The following is a 21,262-nucleotide window of genomic DNA, read 5'->3' on the forward strand; positions in this document are numbered from 1 at the left end:
GCCAGCCTCAACGCCTAAAACAAAGTAAATTTTATATTTTTACATAAATTAGTTTATAAGGCTATTTCCAATGCAAAGTTTCAACGTGTGATTAGCAAGAGTGACACGTCATCAAAATAGTTTTTTAAACTATGAATGAAACAAGACCTTCCAATGCCAAGTTTTATTTCACAGTTTCATAGACGAGCCATTGCATTTAACTAAGATGAACTTGATTGGATGAGATGAAACTTTCTAGTCCCCAATGCTAATTTCAAAGTCTTGGAAACAGTGTAACCCAAGTTTTATCTAGATGAGACCCATCCCTTCTCTCTCTTCATGAATTCTTTACCATGTCAGCATTTTTGTCTCTGCGACACCTCATTTAATGAGATTGAAACCTTTATGAAACTTCTACTGGGGTTAGCCTAATATATACTTGTGCACAAATGATTTTATGCCGGGAAAGAACACAAACCTAGCCCAAGCTCAGATTACAGTAAAACAAAGTTTTCATTTTACGTATTTATTTCTGATACACTGTTTCTAAAATCTATAGTCATGCACAAGCGAGTTATTAAATGGCAAATTATTAAATATGTAGTCTTTTTTTTTGCGAATAAAATTATTAAATCTGTAGTCATACCGGGTAAGGAAGCTCTCTTGCATGTTGATCAATTGTTCTTTTCTGTTGAGTCAGAGTTTCAAGCCTATCGCAATCCTTAGATAAATCCTAGAGTGGAAATTTTAAGTCTTTGTGAAGAATTTTGTTAGTTCAATGAAGATTTGTGTAAGGTAAAAGAATTAATCAAGACAGGTCAATTAATCAATGCCGCCTCCTGATTTCAGCCTTCCGCAAAAGGGCGTGTATCGCTTGGAGGAGCACAAGTGTTGCTACTAGAAGTGCCCGCATACTAGTAGCCACGATCGTGAGCACACAGATTAGTGACAAGGAGTGGGGTAGCGTCATGTGAGAAAGACTCTCCATAAAATCCTCAATTCGGGGTATACCAACAAATTTATCCTATGTGCGTCATTTTCCTAGTCTGTAGGGAAGAGAAAAAAAAACTAGACACCCTCTAGTCTAGACTAAGATGGAGATAGTACACAATCAGCACTAAAAAGTTGGTTGCGTCTGAAGGTTGGTTGATGTATCTCACCAGAAAGTAAGATATGCAAAATCAACTGCTTCCTCTTGCTATCATAAAATCGTGTATGCTGTCTCTGATCATAAATGTGTGATTGTGTATATATAGTGTTTAATGTTGGACACAATCATATACTCCCTCCGTTCTCTTTTGATAGACCTATTTGCAAAACTAATTTTCTCTCTTTTGATAGTCTTATATTTAAGTTGTCATTTCAGGTTTGACACAAATGACTTTTCGATTCTCGTGTTGAGTAACGTCTCTAGAAAAATAATTGGTGCATGTATATGATGACATCCATACCGAGGTGCGTGTATACCGAAGTCTATCAAAAAAGAACGGAGGGAGTAGTACAGAGTAAGGTGGTAGGTTGAAACCATTTTAGATTCAATTTACACATCTAAATTTCCAAAATGCACCGGGAAATGAGACATGAGAACAAGGTCAATTGATGGTAAAATTAATTGCAATACTGGAATAAATGTGGTAAATTGCCTAAAAAATCGTAGAACAGAATGCATTTAGCAATTAGTGAAAGTGACACACATTTGTGATCGGATGAAGGAAAAAAAAGAATAATGGTTCGGTGTTTGTATTTACTTCTATTATTGTGACCTCTTTAGAATTTAAAGTGGTTCATACTTCGTACCCAGTGCCTAGTTGTACCTAGGGAAGAGTGTTTTCTTTTTGTTCAAATATCTGGGGAATACTTGCGGTTTTTCCCTAATGGGGTTATTAGTTTAGCACACGAGCGTACTAAAAAGAAAAGGGAACAGGAAGTCCTAAATCAAAAGGAAAAAAAGAAGGAAACGCAAGGGATTCGAGTCAAAACACGAGAACCGGTTCGCTTTCCGACACCGACTTGACGCGGCCCCAACGGCCCAACCCCAGGCTCCGCAGCCGAACTAACCCGTCTATAAATATCAGCCGACCCCTCCCAGAAATCAATCCCCAACTCCGCCGCGCCGCCGCTGCAAATCCCATCTATCTGCAGGAGCCTCGCGCCGCGCACCCAAAGCCTTTTCTCGCTCCGTCGCATCAGTAGGCAGCGGCAACCATGGCTGAGGAGTCGCTCTACTGCCCGGACTGCCACCGCTCCACGGAGGTTGTTCTGGACCACGCCACCGGCGACACCGTGTGCACCGAGTGCGCGCTCGTCCTCGAGGCGCACTACATCGACGAGGGCTCCGAGTGGCGCAACTTCGCCGACGACGGCGGCGGCGAGGACCGCGACCCCAGCCGCGTCGGCGGGCCCAACGACCCCTTCCTCTCCAACGCGCCGCTCGTCACCCGCATCGCCTACTCCGGCCCGCAGAAGGCGCAGGCCGATGGCGGCCACGCGCTGCCGAGGATGCGGGTCAACGTCGGCGGGGCGGACCCCGAGCAGTCGCTGGTCGAGGCGTTCCAGGCCATCGCCGACATGGCCGACCGCCTCGGCCTCGTCGCCACCATCAGGGACGGCGCCAAGGACGTGTACAAGAAGCTGGACGAGGCCAAGGCATGCCCCCGGGGGAAGAAGCGGGACGTTTTCTACGCCGCCTGCCTCTACATCGCGTGCCGCAACGACGGCAAGCCGCGCACGTACAAGGAGCTCGCCACGGTGACGCGCGCCGGCGCCTCCGCAAAGAAGGAGATCGGCCGGATGACCACGCTCATCAAGAAGGTGCTCGGGGAGGAGGCCGGGCAGCAGGTTCTGGACATCGGCGTCGTGAGCGCCACCGACTACCTGCGCCGCTTCTGCTCCCGGCTCGGGATGGGCAACCAGGAGATGCGCGCCGCGCAGGAGGCGGCGCGGAGGCTGGAGGCTGGCCTCGACGTGCGGCGCAACCCCGAGTCCATCGCAGCCGCCATCAGCTACATGGTCGTGCAGCGCGCCGGCGCCAGCAAGACCGCCAAGGACGTGTCCATGGCCACCGGCGTTGCCGAGGTCACCATCAAGGAGGCGCACAAGGACCTCGCCCCGCACGCTGAGATGCTCTTCGCCTAACGGGCTTGTCCTAGCTCCTGGATGCGTTTCTCGGCGATCATGCATTGGCATGTCGGCCGTCGTGTCCCGTCCCGTGTTCTTGATTCATGGCATGTCTTTGACATGTCCGTGTTCCTAGCAAACTAGGACATGTGGATCAAAGTTTCTGTTGGACTTCGATTCCAAGTACTGTTCATTCGTGAATCCGTGCTTGATTCGATTGTTTCCAAATTCATGGACCGGTCCATCGAGATGTTTGCTGTATGATAAGTGATCACGAGCCATGAATGACTCCGTGATGTACATAGCTCGCATCCTGGGGTGCGTTTAGGATAGGGTCATCCCTCCTTTTTGGGATGAGATGATCCCACTTGATGTTTGATTAGAGGAATGGGAACGTCCTTGCTTTAGTATTTGGTTGGAGGGACGGATGAGGGACGAGATGAACGGCGTTTTCGTGCCGTTAACTGTGGGTCCCAATTGTCATTCACTCAAAAACTACGGGGCCCACTGTCAGCTGCTCAAAAGCATCTACCCCGGCAGCCCTGGCAGCTCCGCCCCCCGTCGCCAAGGCCTGCTCCGTCGCTCGGCCTTGGTCTGCTCCTACCAGCGGATGAGCCCTCCCCGCGGTACGCCGGCGGATGAGCCCTTCCCCGCGGCTCGTCCTGGCCTGCTCCGCCCGCCGCTCGACGTGCTTGTCCTGGTCCCGTCCCGCCTCGTCGTGCTCCCCTGCTCCCCCGGCTGCTCCCTCTGGATCTCCCTGTGCCGCCCGCCTCGGCAACCCCAGCCATTCGCCTCACCCTGCCCCGCTCGCCAGCGCATGGGAGGATCCTGGTGAGGGGTGGCAGGGACCTGCGGCAGGGGTGGCGGCGAGACGAGCGCGTGTGGTGCGTGGGAGGAGCGCTTGAGGGGGACGGAGAGAAACGACATCCGCGAGGGATGGATCGGTTCGATCTTTTTGGAGGGACGGATCTGTCCCAGTTTTTCAAGGAATATTCCACTTAGATGCCATCCTCATCCCACCTGACCGCCAACCAAACACATGTAGAAGTGGGATGATCCCGTCCCGTCCCTCCATCCAAACACATGGCTTGGTGGCAGGTCCATGGATGTGGCAGGTCCATGGATGAAACGCAAAGTTTGTTCTTGCGAGAATCTGACACATTAGTGTTCAGAGTCTGCCGGTGGCATTGAAGGAAATGGATCGATTAGTACAAGTGTATATATACCGAATCACTTGAACGTATCTATCCATTGAAAGAAACTGGCAGGGGTTGCTGTGCTGATGTTATATATTCAGCCATGGTAGTTGGGGACTGCTGCTGCATTGTTAGCCTGGCTGTCATTATAGTGCCTGTGATGAATTGATAACTCATTCACAGTGGTATTTGATGGCCCTGCTCAAGCCCCAGACTGGACCCCTAATATACCTGAAATAAAAGGAAATATATTTACTTTATATTTCAGGATAAAGAATATATTTTAAAACATTTAAAATAAATCTTTACCTTAGTTATGCTGGGCTAAGTGTACCCAACCCAGGCCCGGCATTAAAACATATATTATAAATTTTATAAGGTTCTGTTCAATGTAAAGTAGCTTGAAAAGACTTTGAAAACCTTTTTAATCCAAATTCTGGGCACTAGATTTTATTCTTTTTATTCAGAAATTCATGCACTAGAGTATGTACCTGTTAAGTAGGCTCATTTGATTACTTCCGTTGTTATAACGCTATGGAAGTAGTTAGTAGTATAAGCACCCATGGGACTGATGCAGTGATGATTTCTTTTTCCTAAGAAAAGATGAAGCATGGTTGATGACTTGATGTTAAGTATTTCATGTTTTGACTTTTGACTAACATAATAAAGTTATGTCTGAATCTGGGCTTTATGTTCTTTTATATTTTTCTAGACCATGATGTGCAGGTACTTGAATGAAAGAAGTTATGACTGTTAGAGTTGTCAAGGAGAGGCACGGTGCATGCCAAGTCAAGATGGCACAAGAGACGACACTTCTAGAAGCTTTCCGTTGGAGCAAAATGGTGCTAGAGTAGAAGATGGTGAGGCTATTGTGTGGCTTTTCTGTTGGAAGGAATTAAGGTACCCGTCGAGAAAATGGTATTTTGATGAAATTGTTCGATACCAGAAAAGTGAAGACAGAACAATAGCTGAGATCAAGGCTTTAACGCTTCATGGAGAGAAGCTGTAATTTCGTGGTAAAGCACAATCAGATCAAGTTTTAAGTTTTGACGACCACGCGAGTATTACGTACAACTGTTCAGGGCCTTAGGAGTCGTGTGCTTTGTGCCTTCCATTAGTTATTTTTAACACGCGTCAAGATGAGTTACAGGTCCAAATTGTAATTACGTACACATGGTTTTGAGGATGTGATCTTTGTGTTGTATCAAGCATTCAAGCTTCAAGAGATTGTTTTATGTTATTGTTATCGTCTCATATTGCATGTATGTGAGAGAAGATTTAAGTCTTGTTGAACCGTTTGAAAGTTGGATCAAGATTTTTATTCCAAAAATAAAAAGGTATATTTCACAACTTATCTGGAGCATGTTTGACTAAATGTTTATCATCTTTTGTGTCAACCGATTGGTATCACGGGGGCTGCGATCAAGCCAGGGATCAAGTCGCTGATGGGAAAACCCCTTCAGTACCGGTTCCTAACCCTCCTTTAGTACTAATTGTGCAACCAGTATTGCTACTTCGATACTAAAAGGGGGCTTTAGTATCGGGTGAAATAACCGGTACTAAAGGAGTATTAAAAAAAAAGAAATCACCCCACCTGAGCCCAACCCGCCGGCCCCTGCCGCAGCCCTCCCGCCCGGCCCCCGCCGCCGCTCGCATCCCGCTGCCTCGCCGCTGCCACCACCACGCTGCTCGGCCCTGCATCCCGCCCCCTCCCCCCACCTGGCCCCTGCCGCCACCCCTCCTACCGCCCGCATCCCGCTACCCCACCGCCGCCACCACCACCTGTGCAAAAAAAAATAATACCTACACCCCGTCACCTCCAGCTGGCCGCCGCTCCCCCGCGCGCCCAAGCGCTGCCCTGCACCTGGCCCTGCTGCCACTCCTCACTGCCAGTGAGGGGTGAGCAGAGGCGGTGGCGGGAGAGGGAGGAGGAGGGGGCGGTGGCGGTGGGAAAGGGAGCAGGAGGGGGCCGGGGGAAGTGTGGAGAAGAGAAGTGTGGAGAAGTGTGGAGAAGAGAGATAAGGTTGAGAGAGAGATAAGGGCCGGGGGACGAGAGCCGGTTGGGGAGGTGGATAAGTTTGGAAGCTCCTTTAGTACCGGTTGAGGGCTCCAACCGGTACTAAAGGGGTCACAGGAGGCTCCTGGGGAACTAGCCATTAGATCCGGTAATTAGTACCGGATCAAAAACCAACCGGTACAAAGGGCTAGGATCAATACTCAGTTTTCCAGTAGTGAGATCAACCACTGGATAGTATAGGCTGCTTATGAAAATGCGAGGGTTTATACTGGTTCAGAGAGTAATACCCTGCTAGATAATCCATAAAGATCAGCTTGTCGGTTAAGTAATTAAGTTTAGGGTTTGTCTAATCTCAAGGTTACTAGGACTCAATTTTTTTTCGAATGCTTAGATCGATGGCTAACATCTATATTCTAACTTCCAACATCCTTTCTTTTCTTGATTCTCGTTCACCCTCTGCAATAACAGTCATCTCCACACTCCACACTGAGTGCCAACTAGCTGCCATAGCCTCTAGTGCACCCCATTGCCAGACTGACTCACTCCATGTCCTATCCCAACCCACCCTTCATGTATCCTATACGACTATACTACCCTAGAAGGCAATGCCCTCAGCTGCCTATTGTGGCATAGCCGCACGATCCACAAACCATCACCATCTGGATCTTTGTACCTCCCTTTCCATCAATATGTATAGAGGTTGGACCTATATACCTCCCTTTCCATCAATATGTATAGAGGCTGGACCTATGTACCTCCCTTTCCGTCAATATGTATAGAGACTTTATGGATTCTCAGCAAAAAACCTCCTCACATATCCGAAATACCTAACCAAAATCCTATCACAATCTAGCCATAGTCTTGTCGTAGAATGCCCCCTCCCTTAACCTTGTTGGAGAAGAAGAGAAGGAAAAAGAATAATAACCTAATTTTTTTCAAAATTATTATTGTCATCACGAGCTGAATGGATTTTTTTCTAAAAAAATAATGGATAGAAATCTAACCTCTATATCCACATGTGGATATAGACAACAAGAAATTATAAAAACGACTGAGGAAAAACAAGATAGAAAGGTTGATGACTATGCACATCATTTGTATTTACTGCTTACAATACTCACCACATAGCCTAACAGACCTAACGGTAGTGTCAAATTGGGAATAAAAGGTTGAAGTTGATGTCAAATAAGGCATAGTTCATCTTTCAGGGTCAAATAGGGAATTAACTCATCTTCTGATGTCAAATAGGGAATTATCTCATTAAAAAACTAAGGTTCCAACTTCTTTACGTTCCTATGCAACAACAACCCTTCACATCATTTGTCTACAACCGAGTCAATCTCGACTATAACCCCAAGCAACCTTAAGTGACAGAAATTATAGCAATTATTTTGTATTCTACACCTACCAACCTTAAATGAGAAGGATCACAGGGAGATCATTTTGCGAGATCGATCGAGGCCGTGTTCATCCTCTCCCTCTTCCATTCATCTCCTTTTTCTTCCCCTGCCTCTGCCATGACCATGGTCCATGGTCGATTTGCCGCCCGCACGAGCATATGTATGTTGAACTAACCAGCTTTGTTACATTATCAGGAAAAAGATGGGAAATAAGGGGGATCCAATTGCAAGAATCGGAGCATTAACCAACCCTATCCGTATCCATGAACAACTAACTATGCATCGGTTGCAGGCCGCAGCAAGGCATCGGGTGACGGTGGCGCGGGCTGTAGACTCTGGACGGACGGACGACGACGCGCTTTGGCGTGAGGGGCCGCGTGCGGTGGACAAGGACGATGAGGACATGGGGCAGAGCAGGGCGTGAGGGCGACGGCGCGACGCTGCAAATGCCCAAAGACCGGATGCGCCCTGGATGGCGGAAGCAAGGGGAGCCATCTCCAAACGTCCAAAAGACCTGGGGCACTTTGCTGGCGAGCGACGGAGCAGAGAGCAGAGAGCAGAGAGCAGAGCAGGATCGCCATTCGCTGCCGCTGGTGCGCGTGAGGATCGGAAGGGGGTGTCGTCAGTTGCATAATAGCACCCACAGTCAGGGGATCGCGGGAGCGGGCGTCGATACGATACCCGGCGCCTGTTGGGGGCAGGAAGCCGAGTTGGATCCCTATCCGGCATGACGTGCCGATGCCGTGTGCCCCAGTTAAACTCTCACCAGCAGGCGCCCGTTCGATCCGGATCCTGCGAGGCGTAACCGCCGCGACACCCAAACCCCAAGTCGAGTCGGAAACGCCACCGACCTCTCGACGCCTTTAAATAGCACCCCCCACGTCTTATACGACGCCGCCACACGACACGACCAGCGCCACTACTGCTGCCCAGAGACCAGACCAAGACCCAGACCCAGACTGCCACCGAAGAAAACCCGCATCTCTTTCGCAAGGCCCGCCGCCGCCGGGGGCAATGGAGGGACCATCAGCATCCGGCCGCGGCCTCAAGAGGTTGCGCGGCACCGTGACCCTCTCGCTCAAGACGCCGGGGGAACAACCCGCCGCGGCCTCCTCGCCGGTGGGCGAGGAGGAGGAGCAGCAGCCGGCCGCGGCGTGCGGGGCGACGATGATGCGCGGGCCCGTGCAGACCGGCAAGAAGGCGGCGTCCGAGGGGTGCCGGGCCATCGCCGACATGGCGGCCCGGCTCGGGGTCGCGCCCGGGGTGCGGGACCGCGCCCTGGAGATGTTCCGCCGGATGGAGGAGGTCAAGGGCCGTGCGCACCACTACTACACCAAGGGCGCCGGCAGGAGCGGCGACGCGCTCTACGCCGCGTGCCTCTACCTGGCGTGCCGCTCCGCGGGGGCGCCGCGGACGTTCAAGGAGCTCGCGGCGGCGACGCGCGACGGCGCGGCGGCGAGGAAGGACATCGGCAGGCTCATCACGCTCATCAGGACGCGACTCGGGGACGAGGCCGGCGGGGAGGCCATGGACATCGGCGTCGTGCGCGCCGCCGACTACATGGAGCGCTTCGGCTCGATGCTCGGGATGGGGGAGGGCGAGGTGCGCGCCGTGCAGGAGGCGGCGCGGAGGATGCAGGACCACCTCGACGTGCGCCACAACCCGGACTCCACCGCCGCCGCCATCATCTACATGGCCATGGAGCGCCGCTCTCCCGGCGCCGGGACCAGAAAGTCCATCCGGGACGTCTCCGTGGCCACCGGTGTCGCCGACAACACCATCAAGCAGGCGTACAGGGAACTCTACCAGCACGCCCACCTGCTCTTCGACTGATTGGATTGTTGTGTTCCTTGTAAACATTGCCTTGTACGTACCTAGCAGTATGGATCATTCATCCCTTTCGTGATAGCTGATCTGTCAATTTAGTTATGTTCTTTTTAGTAGCCGAACATGGAAATCACCTTTGTTCGTAGGTTCAACCGTTGTCAAATATTCACTGATACAAATCCATGCCCCTAAAGAGTTTGGATCTGCTTTTTTTTTTCTGTGCGCAAGAAACAACCTTTTGGAGTTTTCTGTTGAATCCATGCTTTTTACGCTGAAATTTATCTTCTGTTCGGATAACCATGTAAAGCAGCTGGCAGCGGCCCTGCTACGGTGTCATCAAGTGAATCAACCAGATAATTGAACCAATTCTCTCAGGTTTTGCGGTCCATCCAAATTCCAAAGAATCAGTACACAACATCAAGCAGATTATCTGATGTTTTCTTCATATATCCAACATTCCTCAATGAAATTAACCAATTTCAATCTAGCAGCAAGCAACAACAGTTCGAAATCCCCATTCATAATCCGGCAAAACCACGATGCTCTCTTCGTGCGGCCATGAACAATGCTCGAGCACTGAGATCCAAAACCCTTCCACTATTCCGTGGCATCATACCAAGCATATAAACCAGGAGAGAAATTTGTTCAATGGAGACTCGAGGGTGGGAGATCCGGAGGTCGTTGCAGCCGAGTTACGCTGGGGCACCGACGAAGAGAAGCGCCACGACTTGGGATCTCGCCGTCGAGGTTGATGCACTTGCTGCCGCCGCCACGGCCGATGCGCATGCGCTCGCTACGTCGACTAGACGAGGCAGGAGGGGGATCGGGCGAGACGTGCAGGTGGTGAAGGCCCAAACTGGTATTTAGTTGGGCTTGCACTATCCCAAACAGACTTTCAGGCCCGCTTTCTGGAAAAACTGGTACTTAGTTGTGCTGCAGCAGTTAACAGAAAAGTTTTGGACCCAGCACTGGCGTTTCAAACAAGCAGTTTACGAAATTTTGAACCCAAAACTGGCATTTCAAACAGAATAAAATACTACCACCACCTACCCTTTGCTCAACAGTCAGCAAAGCGTGACCTGATGAGCGATTATGATGTGTAACCATGTTACTTGTACCCTCATTTGTGTAGTCTCTGCAGTTCCCGCTGAGATCGCAAGTCGCATGCAGGGTGTCTGATGTTACTTATGACTTTTCAAGCTCTATTACTTCACATACATCAAACTCAATCAGTCATTTGCAGTAGAATACATGAAGCTTCGTCAAAACAAAGCATAGACACCCGGGACGCTTAAGCGAGCAGCTGCGCACGCGAAAATGTTGTCCCTGGGCATCTTGTCACTTTCCAGATAACTAAATTGCAATGCTGTATCGACCATCAGAACTAATGACCTGGCAAACTCAACCTACAACCAGCCTTGTAAAAATGTCCGAATAGTCAATACATTATACTCCATCCGTTGCAAAATGTAGGTCGTTTTAGCTTTTCTAGATTTATAGGTGTTTGTATGCATCTAGACAGTATATATCTAAGTGCATAGAAAAACTATGCACCTAGAAAAACCAAAACATCCTACAATTTGAATCGGAATATAATATAAATTGGTAGCAATTCAAGAGTATGCCACCCCGCGAATGATGCTTCCAAGCCAACTTTCCAATCTGCAACCTGCCAACTGTCAAGCCAAGTAGCCAACACAGATACCCCCAGGCATTCTGTTAGGAACGAATGACATTCCCAGACAATCATGGGTAAAATCCTCCAAACAAACCTGCCAGCAGACACCAACGTACAATTTTCTGGTACTACATAGCTTCTACAATCAACAAAAGGCACACAGCTAAACAGCTCGTGAGAAAAATGGCCTTAGAATAATACCCAGATCCAAAAGACATATCTAGTTACCAATGGTATGAAACATGCTCATGGAATTGATATTATTGGACAAAGCATGCACAGAACAAAGCAAGGCAAAACAAATTTGCCTACTTACTAGTACATCTCAACCGGTTGACACTGAGATAAGCTGGCCAAACAACTCAAAATCAGCTGATATGCTTTTACTTAACTCACACTGCGAGACGATAAATCTGTACAGCTTTTGGTCACAACCATAGCAACAACCCAACCAAAGTCACTGGCTAGAATGAACGGTAGAATACTGTAAAACATATTATACCTATAAATAAAAGAAACTGACAAAGCACATGGTTTATTGTTTCAGCCACCAAGAGAAACTGCAAGATGGTACACAGTGAACACTACTTAATAACTTAAAAGAATGAATAATCACAATCCACTTTTTCACAGGCATCATTCAAAGGCTCATCAAAGTGTTGACACTAGAAAATCCTTTAATACAGCTCCCCTTTTTCTTAAAAAATAACTAAGTAGCATGCACTCAGTTCAGTTGCTAACTCAAAAAAAATATAATAAGCACTATGGAGAAATGACCTAGGAACATGAGCTACACGATAACTGTTTGCCTACCAGTAAAAGACAACATACCAATGGAACAGGAATGAACAGAACAGGGCTAGACAAACATGCTAAATCAAAGCAGATACCTATGGGATATTCAAACCAGATAATCATTATTTAAAAAAAATGATGCTGCCTAGCTTAAATATGTGAGATGCTAAATCTGTACAGCTTTTCATCTCCAATATAGTAACTTCATATTATAAAGAGAGAGGGTAGCGCAGCCACATGATTCTAAAAAATCCACTAACATGATTAAGAAACAGACAAGGACTGGTTTCTAGATACTCGATAGCTTAAAAAAAACAATAGCCCCATGCAACATTGAGAGGCTGTCCTAAGTATCTCCAAATTACCTGAGCACATAAAAAAATTGCTAACTTCAAGTCTGAGGTAAAGTGACAAACCTTCAGAGTTATTGGATATACTGAACCCTACATTTTTTTTTGAACTAAACAATAAGCACTTAGCTCAGTCTAACTCAACCTTGTGATTTGTATTGTTGATTCATTTCTCTCACCAATTCATTTCAACAAAAGTGTAATTGTGGAAGTATCAGTGTTGTGCTGTGCATCACCAATAAAGGTACAAAATTCACTTGTAAAGAAGAGGCGGACATTAGTTCATGACTATAACTCGGCAAACATATTCATGGATACACATATTTACTGAAAATCCATGGATACTAACACATTTTTAACTACTAGCAACAACCTGGCAGTCAGCATACATGCATTCAACAAACATCAAACATCACTACAACTCTACAAGCATCAAGCAGTAATAGGCATACAAACAATCAAACATATCTGCAATTAAACACGTCTGCAAGCATTCAATGACCAAGGTAATGTCCTTGCTCATAGACCACCTGAAAAGACTGACAACAAATATCCCAAACAAAAATCACATGATCAACAGCAGCAATTTCTGGGTTAGCCAATCCTTAAGTAGCCACAAGCTCGCAGTTGCTGAGTTAAACACCCACCAGGTAATGCATTAACCTCAGTGATGCATGACAGTTTGTTAAAACTCACTCGATCTGAGCCACCAACATCTCAACCACAGAGATTTCAAACAAAGAACAAAACCATCCAGGAATGCACACCATATAACAGTTGAAACTAGCCAGGTGGTAATAACTGGAAGTCTGGAATTAGGTGCAACTTCAGAAAAACAGACCAGAACTACATTGTCTCTCTCACTTGTGTCCACAACTCTTATTAGCATAGGAAACTGCAGAAAGTAATAGTACTTGCCATATGCGTTCTAATCTATTACCCAGCAAAATAGCAACGATACTACTACGAGTTCAGTAATACTAGTACCCAGACAAAACGGATAATCCACTCTCATATAGGCCATAGCAGCGGATCAAAACTTCCCACGCATCGGACCACCAGATTACCTCTTGCGATGGATCAAGATGGTCGCGATGAAGGCAGTAATACCAGCTCCAGCAGCCACCGCAGCAGCCAACAGCTCGGCAGGCACCAGCCCCGCATCCTTAGGCGTCCCAGCTGAGGGTGCAGCCGAGTCCATCTCCTCCTCGCCCTTGCCCCTCTCAGAGGCGGTGGCGGAAGCCTTCAGGGCCTCGATCTCCTTCTCGAGGGCGACCTTCTCCTGGTGCGCGGTCTGCAGCTGGTCCCCGAGCCCCCCACCCCTGCGCATCTCCTCCTCGTGGCCGGCCTTCTCGGCGTCGAGGAGGCCCTGGAGGCGCTCGACCTCGGCGCGGAGCGTGGCGGCCTCGCTCTCGTTGGTGGCGGCGGCCTGCTCGAAGGCGGCGGCCTCGTCGCGGGCCTGGGACACGAGGGCCTCGAGGCGGCGGGACTCGGAGGACAGGAAGCGGTTCTGGTGGCTCACGGACTCGAGCTTCTCCTCCAGGTCGCGCTTCGCAGCGCTGAGGGCCTCGATCTCGTCCGCAGCGTCGTGGAGCTTGGGCGTGCGGTCCCCGCCGTTGCCCGCGAACTCGAAGTCGGCGGCGGCGGCGGTGGGGGAGGCGAACGTCTCCTCGCCGTTCTCCATCGGAAACCCTCCTCTCTCTCTCTCTCTTCTCTCGCGGCGGCGCGGTGGATGCGGTGCGACGGTGGAAATGGAAATGGAAAAAAGAAATGGAAAAGGCGCTGGAAAAGGGCGAGGCGTCTCCGCGAATATATCGGGGCCAGGAAAGCGATCCCCAATGTTCCGATCGGACGGCGTAGGGGAGTGGTTTCAGATCGGACGGCGTAGGGGAGTGGTTTAGATCGGACGGCGTAGGGGAGTGGTTTCAGATCGGACGGCTGCGATGGGCCCACAGGGTGGAAAGGCGAGAGCCAAAGACGGGGTCGCGTTCTACCCACGCGGAAGCAGAAGAAAAGGCTCGATTCGCTGTTCTCTGCTAACATCTCGCCGCGGAGGCCGTCGCCGCTCAAGTGAGGTCCGGAGTGAAGAGGCTTGCGATCCCTGCTGCGGGGCGCAAGATGGTGAGATTTGGGCTTTGATTCCTATGGTTTTTTTTGTTGCGCGGATCTATTGCTTCTGTCCGTGTTGAATCTTAGGGTTTTAGTTCTTTCTTTGGTGGATGGAAGGATTAAGCATCTGGGCTGCGATTTGTGATCCCTCCTTTTGCTGCGCTGTTTGATTAGCCGCTCATGTTGATGAGTTGATCCCTATTTGCTTGTGCTTAATGCCTCACTGGGATTCGGTCCGTACTGGTTTAGTTATCTGAGAACTGCGCCCAATCTGTTAGCACTTTAGATTCGACAATTGATGTTTTGGATCCTGTGATTGTTCTTGTTCATCGAATGAAAATTACTGGATAACCGGGGAAATTTAGTGGTTTTGCTAGCTTTAGACATGAGCTGGAGTTATGTGTGGTACTGTGGTGCTCCTGCGAGCTTGCTTAGAGTTACGTTGGAGACTCATACTAATATATGCTTCATCATGGCTTGTATTTGTGTATGTACTACATCCAAAGGAACAAGAAAATATGTTCATGATTGGTATTGTTTTGTTAGTGTTGGAGGTTCCTTCCATCTGTTCTGCCGTGCATTGTGTGCCTTAAAGTAGTTTGGGATATCAGCTATTCAGCATGCTATTCCATTTTTCGTCCTTTACCTTAGAAGGATTCTGCTATGGCTATTTTATGATAGCCAGCCTTCCGTATCATTTTAACTCACAATCAGTTGCCCTACTGTACCAGTAAACATGACGGTATACGAACTTTAGGATCTATTGAAATAAACCACTATTAGTTTGTTTGATTTACCATAAACTTTCGTATCTCTGTTTAATTTAGTCTTTTAGAAAGAGAAAATTGCTTTTAATTCATTGGAATCTGAGCTGTTTTGGTGTATTGATTGGCTTAGCTATGGCACCAGTGGGAACCATTTGCTTCTATTCACAGCATTATGCTTTGTTGGGTGACTACTTCTGATGAAACTGTATAATTTTGCTTGCCAGGCTGATCCAGAGTTGGAAGCTATCAGGCAGAGGAGGATGCAGGAGCTAATGGCACAACGTGGTGGGGTAAGATACCAAGCTGCATGACTGAAATTGAAGCTGTCACGTTTAGATCTCCTTTTCTAACACAAGAGCTAGTTCTTGGTGGTCCTCAGTGGACTGAATTTTATCTATTGTCATCTTTTAATTAGGCAAATCAGCAAAATGCAGGCCAACAAAAAGCTCAGGAAGATGCAAAACAGTATGGTCCATTTCTCCACCATCTTCCTCAGAATGTTACTCCCTTCGTTTCAAATTGTAGGTCGTTTTAACTTTTTTAGGTTCATAGATATTATTATGCATCTAGATATAGTGTATGTCTAGGTGCATAATAATATCTATGAACCTAGAAAAGTCAAAACGACCTACAATTTGGAACGGAGGGAGTACAGCTCATTATCTAAAGTTATGTTCTGTGAATCCTGGGGAATACTGAAATGACTTTGCATCTCACTCTCAATCAGGGAAGCTGAGGAACGCCGACAGATGATGCTTGCCCAGATATTATCTTCTGAAGCCAGAGAAAGGCGTAAGTTCAATTGATGACACTTTTGATGTTTTAATTGCTGTTTTAAATCATTTACACTCAAACGGTTACTGGAGGTACTAGTTTTGTCCTGTATGTTTCATCTTTTATTGAGTTTATTATTGTCTCTATAGCTTGGATCCTTATGTGTTTTAATTTTTCAAAGCAACTCTGCAAGTCTACCTGTTGGAGTTGGAAGAAACACTTTGCGAAAATTCCTTTACTCTGTAACTAGTGGAGTCTGTTAATTTCTCTCCTGAATTTTGATTGGTTCTTTGGTAGACGGATGTTTAAAGTGAAGTTAGCTGCAATATGTGGATAGAGTCCCTGTCAGATCTGTGTTACCATGTTTTGGGCTCCAATCATGTTATGGTTTCCAGTCTAAGCAAAGTCAGTAGGTTTTGACATGGGCTGCTACGTTTTAAGCTGGTGCCACCAGCAAATGCTGTTTTTGCTTTATATAAAGGAGGGCCGAGTCTAGAACAGTTAACTGTTTCATCAGTTGTGCGCTGGCCCAATGGGTATATATTCCTGAAAGCACCATGCTGATCGGTACAGTTGCTCTGTCCACGTAGTTGCAGTTGGGAGTCTTGGACATCATCAATTTATGTGATAAATCATTACATGTTTACATCTGCTTCCTCAGTTTTATCTATGGTAACCAATAAAAATGTATATTGTCAATATAACCTAGGTAATGGCATGGAATTGGTATCGATGTCGTTTGTTATTTCAGACAACTTATTTTGCTGATTCATTAGAAAAGATGGGTTCTTAGAGCATGTGTTTAGACATGCTGTTATGTTTTATGTAACTAGCGATATGGTCTGAGATGAAAATGCTGCAAATCTAGTACAACCAACACAAATTCTTATGGGCTGCATTGACTAAAATCTTTCATAGAAACATTTAAAATTATTATAGTATTTGTGGTGACATCAGTGTTAAGAATAAAATGAAAATATTAATCATCTTTGTTTAAGTTCCATAACTGTTTGTTGGAGTTTGGTTGTAGCATATCATGACAGATTTTGCTTGATTGAATAATTTATGTTTCTGCATAGGTTTAGAAAAGCTATTTGTTGTTCCATAAGTAGATTCCTGTTACTGTTAGAAATAAATGTGCTGAACAATAAATATGTTCGTCCAGAAATCAGTCATAAATCTGCTAATAAAGTGTAAACATTTGAAGTAGGGGGAAGTTTGCTAATAAAGTGTAAACATTTGAAGTAGGGGGAAGAAACTGCAATACTTATTTTTGTATGAATTTTGACAGTCTCCCGCATAGCTTTGGTCAAACCTGACAAAGCTAGAGGGGTGGAGGATGTTCTGCTGAGAGCTGCTCAAACTGGTGGAATATCTGAAAAGGTAATAGTTAATGGCAGATCCCTTTGTGCCTTTGTGTATCCTTTGTTGGTGCTTCAAGAACTCAAGAGTGGACATATCAAATTGTTGCATTTTTCTGGTTGCAGGTATCTGAAGAAAGGCTCATCTCACTTCTGGAGCAAATTAACACCCACACAAGCAAGCAAACCAAAGTTACGGTATGTAAAGCGTGATGGATTTTATCAACTTTGAACATGTTGTTCTCTCATCTCAGATCAGCCCAACTGACCTGTTAAACAAAGATACTTTGCTTCCAACAGTTGGTGTAGACTTAATTCTATAAAAACTGATTTACTTTTGTAGCAGAAAAATGCTCGCATTTGTGAATATTGTAGCGCAATTGATTGTAACGACTTACTGAAAGAAAAAGGAAACCAGTATGTATAGGTTGTAAAAGCGGAAACATTCTACAGTAACTCTACAAAACTGCATTCATTATCAGAACAAGTTAGTTAAGCATCTTGTTGGCTCTTGTTTGCCTTACAGATTCAGAGGCGTCGAAGTGTCCTTGACGACGACGATTAGATGTGACCCGCTTCCTGCTATTGTATGATGCGCTGGTGATGGATCAATAGCGGCACTGAACTGTTTGCTTAAAAACGATGATCTGGGGCGACCATCATCAGCCATGAAAACTTGGTAGATTATTCCATGGATCTGTGGTTGTATATGATCCAAGTCTTATTGGTGTGCCCATTGAGGACGGTCGATATTGGCTGTGTTTATCCCAGAAACACTTTGTTCTTCTTCCTAAGTTACGGCATTAATGGCCTAATGGGTGTCTGTATCCGCTCCTACCCTGTCGACCCAGCCTCGTATTGTTGTGGTCGAGTTCTTCCTGTGCTATGTGGTGCCGCCGCACAGTATCGTAATTTTGGTTGCGTTGCAGTTGCTCGCGACAAAAACGACATGTCATCCACAGTGTGCTATGCATCCATGGAGATGGGGGTTATGCATGTGCGCTCTGAGCGCTGAGCTTATCACCTTTCTCCTATTCAGAGCTTCAGTTGGTGATCCGGGCATCCGGCTGTGTGGGTCGGGCTAATGACCGGGCGACCGGCCAGTCGGTCGTCAAAGTTCACCGGAAACGTCCCAGCCGCCCATTATGATTTTTCCCTCGCGGATCTAACCGCGCGCCGTCGTACCCCGTACGCACGACGTTGGCCAGGGAATGTCCCTTGCCAGCGTGCCTGCAGCAGCAGCAGCGCGTGCTGCCATGGCCGCGGCGTCGGCGTGTACCGAGCGCTGCCACGGGCTACGCAAGCGTCCCTGCGCTGGCTGACGGCCGCGCCATCCTGCCGCGGCCACATGCAACGGGCAGCAGCATCCGGGCCGGCGGAGCTGGATTCAGTGACTTAGGGTCCGTTTCGATCCCTTGCCCACGCTTGCCCAGTTTTGCTCGGCAAGAACATGCATTTGGTAGCAAATGAAAAAGCTTGCTTTGCTAGGCAAGCTAGCTTGACGGAGCAAGGAAATCCTTGCTGAGCCAGGCGAGCCAATTTCGCTCTCCAGCATGGGCAAGGCAACCAGGAGTGTTCGGTTCCACGGATTAAAGTTTAGTTCTGGTCACGTTGAATGTTTAGCTACTAATTAGGAGTATTAAATATAAATTAATTACAAAATCAATTGCACAGATGGAGACTAATTCGCGAGACGAATCTATTAAGCCTAATTAGTTCATGATCTGACAGTGTAATGCTACAGTAAATATGTGCTAATCATGAATTGGACCGCCGAGTTACTGCTGGAAACAGCCGGTGGAGCGTGGAATCTGCTTCGTGCCGCCCTCCGCTGCCGGAGGTGTCAAGCCTATCCCGCAGGGATCCGCATTCCGCAAGGAGGAAGGAGGGCTAGGCTGCCACGCACGGAGATCGCGACCTCTCCCAGCCTATCCGGCACGGCTACAGATCACACCCAGGCCGCGGCATGGCCGGCGGCCAGCGCGCGCCTCAATGGTCCATCCCCGTGCTGGAGCTGGCCATGGCGGTCGTGACCATGGTCGACGCGAAGTTGGCACTGCGGCTGCCTGCCGGCGAAAGCGGCTGCTGGGCAACGGCAAGGCGGCCCGCGCCTGCGAGAAGCGGCCTAACTCCTCGCGTTCGTCTCCTGCTCTCACGCTCTCAGCCGCGAAGGGAACCAAGCAGCAGCAGCCAACCAACAAAATTAAGGTAGTGTTTGGTTTTGGGACCATGTGGGTCGGGTTGGAGCCAACCCATCTCTTGTTTGGATAAGAAGGTTGAAGAGGGATGGGTTAGACCCAGTCTTGTATTTGGTTGAGAAGGTTGAGAGGGTTAGGATGTATGTCCTTTTAACACCATTAGTTGTGGGCCCCACCTGTCAGTTGCGGGGCCCACCTGTCATCCCCTCTTTCTTTCCTCCTTCCCTCCTCTACCTCGCGCCCCCTCTCTCCTAGCTCCTCCCGCGCGCCGACTCCTCCCCGCCCCGTCTCCTCCCCACCCCGGCTCCTCCCGGCCTGACGGTGCTCCTCCCCGGCCGGCAGCGCACCTGCACGGCCCGCTCCTCCCCGCCCCGGCAGCTCACCTCCCCGCCCCAGCTCCTCCCGGCCCGGTGGTGCTCCTCCCTAGTCGATGGTGCACCTCCACGGCCCGCTCCTCCCCGCCCCGGCTCCTCCCAGCCTGGCACTGCTCCTCCCCACCCGCCTGACGACCCCGCCTCGCCTGGCCCCTCTCCGCCCCGGCCGTGCTAGCCACCGCCGTCGCACTGGCCCCCGCCGCGCTAGCTGCCACCGCTGCGCCATCCTCCGCTGCGCCCGCACCCACACGGCTCCGCCGTCCTCGCGCGCACGAACAAGATGACAGAGCGGACGCCGTTCAAGTGGGTCGGAGGGATCCCACCGATTTGAAAGGATGAGTTGAACCCGGATATTAGAGGAATATTCACCATATGGGACGAACCCAACCCACCTCTACTCCAACCAAACATGGATCGAAGTGGGTCGGCTCCGACCCAACTCACTTCGACCCCAAAACCAAACGCTACCTAAGAGCACATAGGAGAAGAGGAGGAGAAATTTCGATATTTAACACTCAATACGCGCGGATTTGAGATCCAATTCGCATACTTTTCAATATCTGACACTCCGTACGCGAATCACCTTTTCCTCAATTTTCATCTTTTCCTTTTCTTTTCTCTTTTCAGCCCTAGTTAATGGACAATAATGCCCCCTAACCTTATCATCTTCTCTCCCGTGCATCTCTGTTGACTATTGTTTCGTCTCTCGATGGTCGCCGCCGGCTCGTACATCCCCGTGGCCGCGGCCAAAAGCAAGCAGCAGCAGCAGCAGGTATCACCCGCCATGAATTCGAAAGAGAGGGATCCTGCCGCCCAGCAGCTTGCTGGCCGTTTCCCATGCGCCTCGGCAAGCTTGCCCTTGCTCCACCCACGTCCCACCTGAGCTGCAGTTTGGATTCCGACCGCACACTACATGGGCCCTTGCCGCATTCCGACTGCGCCGCCGCTCCTTGAGAGCCTGCTCCGGCGGCATGCGGGCGCAGACAGCAGGCCACCGATGCTGCCTGCGCTGGTGGCGTGCGGGCGCAGGAAGTGGGCGGAGGCGGTCTTGGGGCATGGGCAGGACAGGCGGCCGTGCGGCGGGCGGGCGGACCGGCGGAGGCGGCGTCGGGCATGCAGCGTAGGCTGCAGGTGGAGGCAGCTGCGTCGCGGATGAAGGTCATGGGTGAGCTCCATTGCTCCATCTCCATGGACCATGATTGAGTTTGTGAAAGTTGGAGGAGAGCCAGGGGAAGAAGAACGGGTGGCATTGCAAAGCGTTAGAAAGTAGGGGCATTGTTGTCCATTCACTAGCGCTGAAAAAGGGTAAAGGAAAAGAAA

At 48.8% G+C, this 21,262-nt stretch overlaps 4 protein-coding genes across 4 annotated transcripts; 3 read left to right on the forward strand and 1 right to left on the reverse strand.

Annotated features, from left to right (window-relative positions):
* Nucleotides 1–2,021: 2,021 nt before the first annotated feature.
* On the forward strand, nt 2,022–3,805 carry LOC117850681 (transcription initiation factor IIB). The gene has a single exon (XM_034732542.2). It carries the CDS (start codon nt 2,185–2,187, stop codon nt 3,112–3,114), a length of 930 nt encoding a protein of 309 aa, XP_034588433.1. The 5' UTR covers nt 2,022–2,184; the 3' UTR covers nt 3,115–3,805.
* Nucleotides 3,806–8,517: 4,712 nt separating this feature from the next.
* LOC117849511 (transcription initiation factor IIB) lies at nt 8,518–9,699 on the forward strand. Its single transcript, XM_034731080.2, has one exon. It carries the CDS (start codon nt 8,724–8,726, stop codon nt 9,540–9,542), a length of 819 nt encoding a protein of 272 aa, XP_034586971.1. The 5' UTR covers nt 8,518–8,723; the 3' UTR covers nt 9,543–9,699.
* Nucleotides 9,700–13,130: 3,431 nt separating this feature from the next.
* Nucleotides 13,131–14,154, reverse strand: LOC117849512 (uncharacterized). The gene has a single exon (XM_034731081.2). It carries the CDS (start codon nt 14,041–14,043, stop codon nt 13,423–13,425), a length of 621 nt encoding a protein of 206 aa, XP_034586972.1. The 5' UTR covers nt 14,044–14,154; the 3' UTR covers nt 13,131–13,422.
* Nucleotides 14,155–14,323: 169 nt separating this feature from the next.
* Nucleotides 14,324–18,185, forward strand: LOC117849513 (uncharacterized). Its single transcript, XM_034731082.2, has 7 exons — nt 14,324–14,480; nt 15,460–15,525; nt 15,651–15,700; nt 15,963–16,027; nt 17,301–17,392; nt 17,497–17,568; nt 17,897–18,185. The coding sequence occupies exons 1-7, from the start codon at nt 14,478–14,480 to the stop codon at nt 17,933–17,935; spliced, it is 387 nt and encodes a 128-aa protein (XP_034586973.1). The 5' UTR covers nt 14,324–14,477; the 3' UTR covers nt 17,936–18,185.
* Nucleotides 18,186–21,262: the final 3,077 nt, after the last annotated feature.

The sequence above is a fragment of the Setaria viridis genome, chromosome 3 (assembly GCF_005286985.2).
Source record: "Setaria viridis chromosome 3, Setaria_viridis_v4.0, whole genome shotgun sequence".
Classification (NCBI taxonomy): domain Eukaryota; kingdom Viridiplantae; phylum Streptophyta; class Magnoliopsida; order Poales; family Poaceae; genus Setaria; species Setaria viridis.

Bases quoted from the DNA above. Each gene is read 5' to 3' on its own strand.
- LOC117850681 (XM_034732542.2), top strand. From the start codon at position 2,185: ATGGCTGAGGAGTCGCTCTACTGCCCGGACTGCCACCGCTCCACGGAG.
- LOC117849511 (XM_034731080.2), top strand. From the start codon at position 8,724: ATGGAGGGACCATCAGCATCCGGCCGCGGCCTCAAGAGGTTGCGCGGC.
- LOC117849512 (XM_034731081.2), bottom strand. From the start codon at position 14,043: ATGGAGAACGGCGAGGAGACGTTCGCCTCCCCCACCGCCGCCGCCGCC.
- LOC117849513 (XM_034731082.2), top strand. The intron at 15,526-15,650 runs GTAAGATACCAA...TCTTTTAATTAG, and splicing joins TAATGGCACAACGTGGTGGG to GCAAATCAGCAAAATGCAGG. The intron at 16,028-17,300 runs GTAAGTTCAATT...GAATTTTGACAG, and splicing joins TTCTGAAGCCAGAGAAAGGC to TCTCCCGCATAGCTTTGGTC.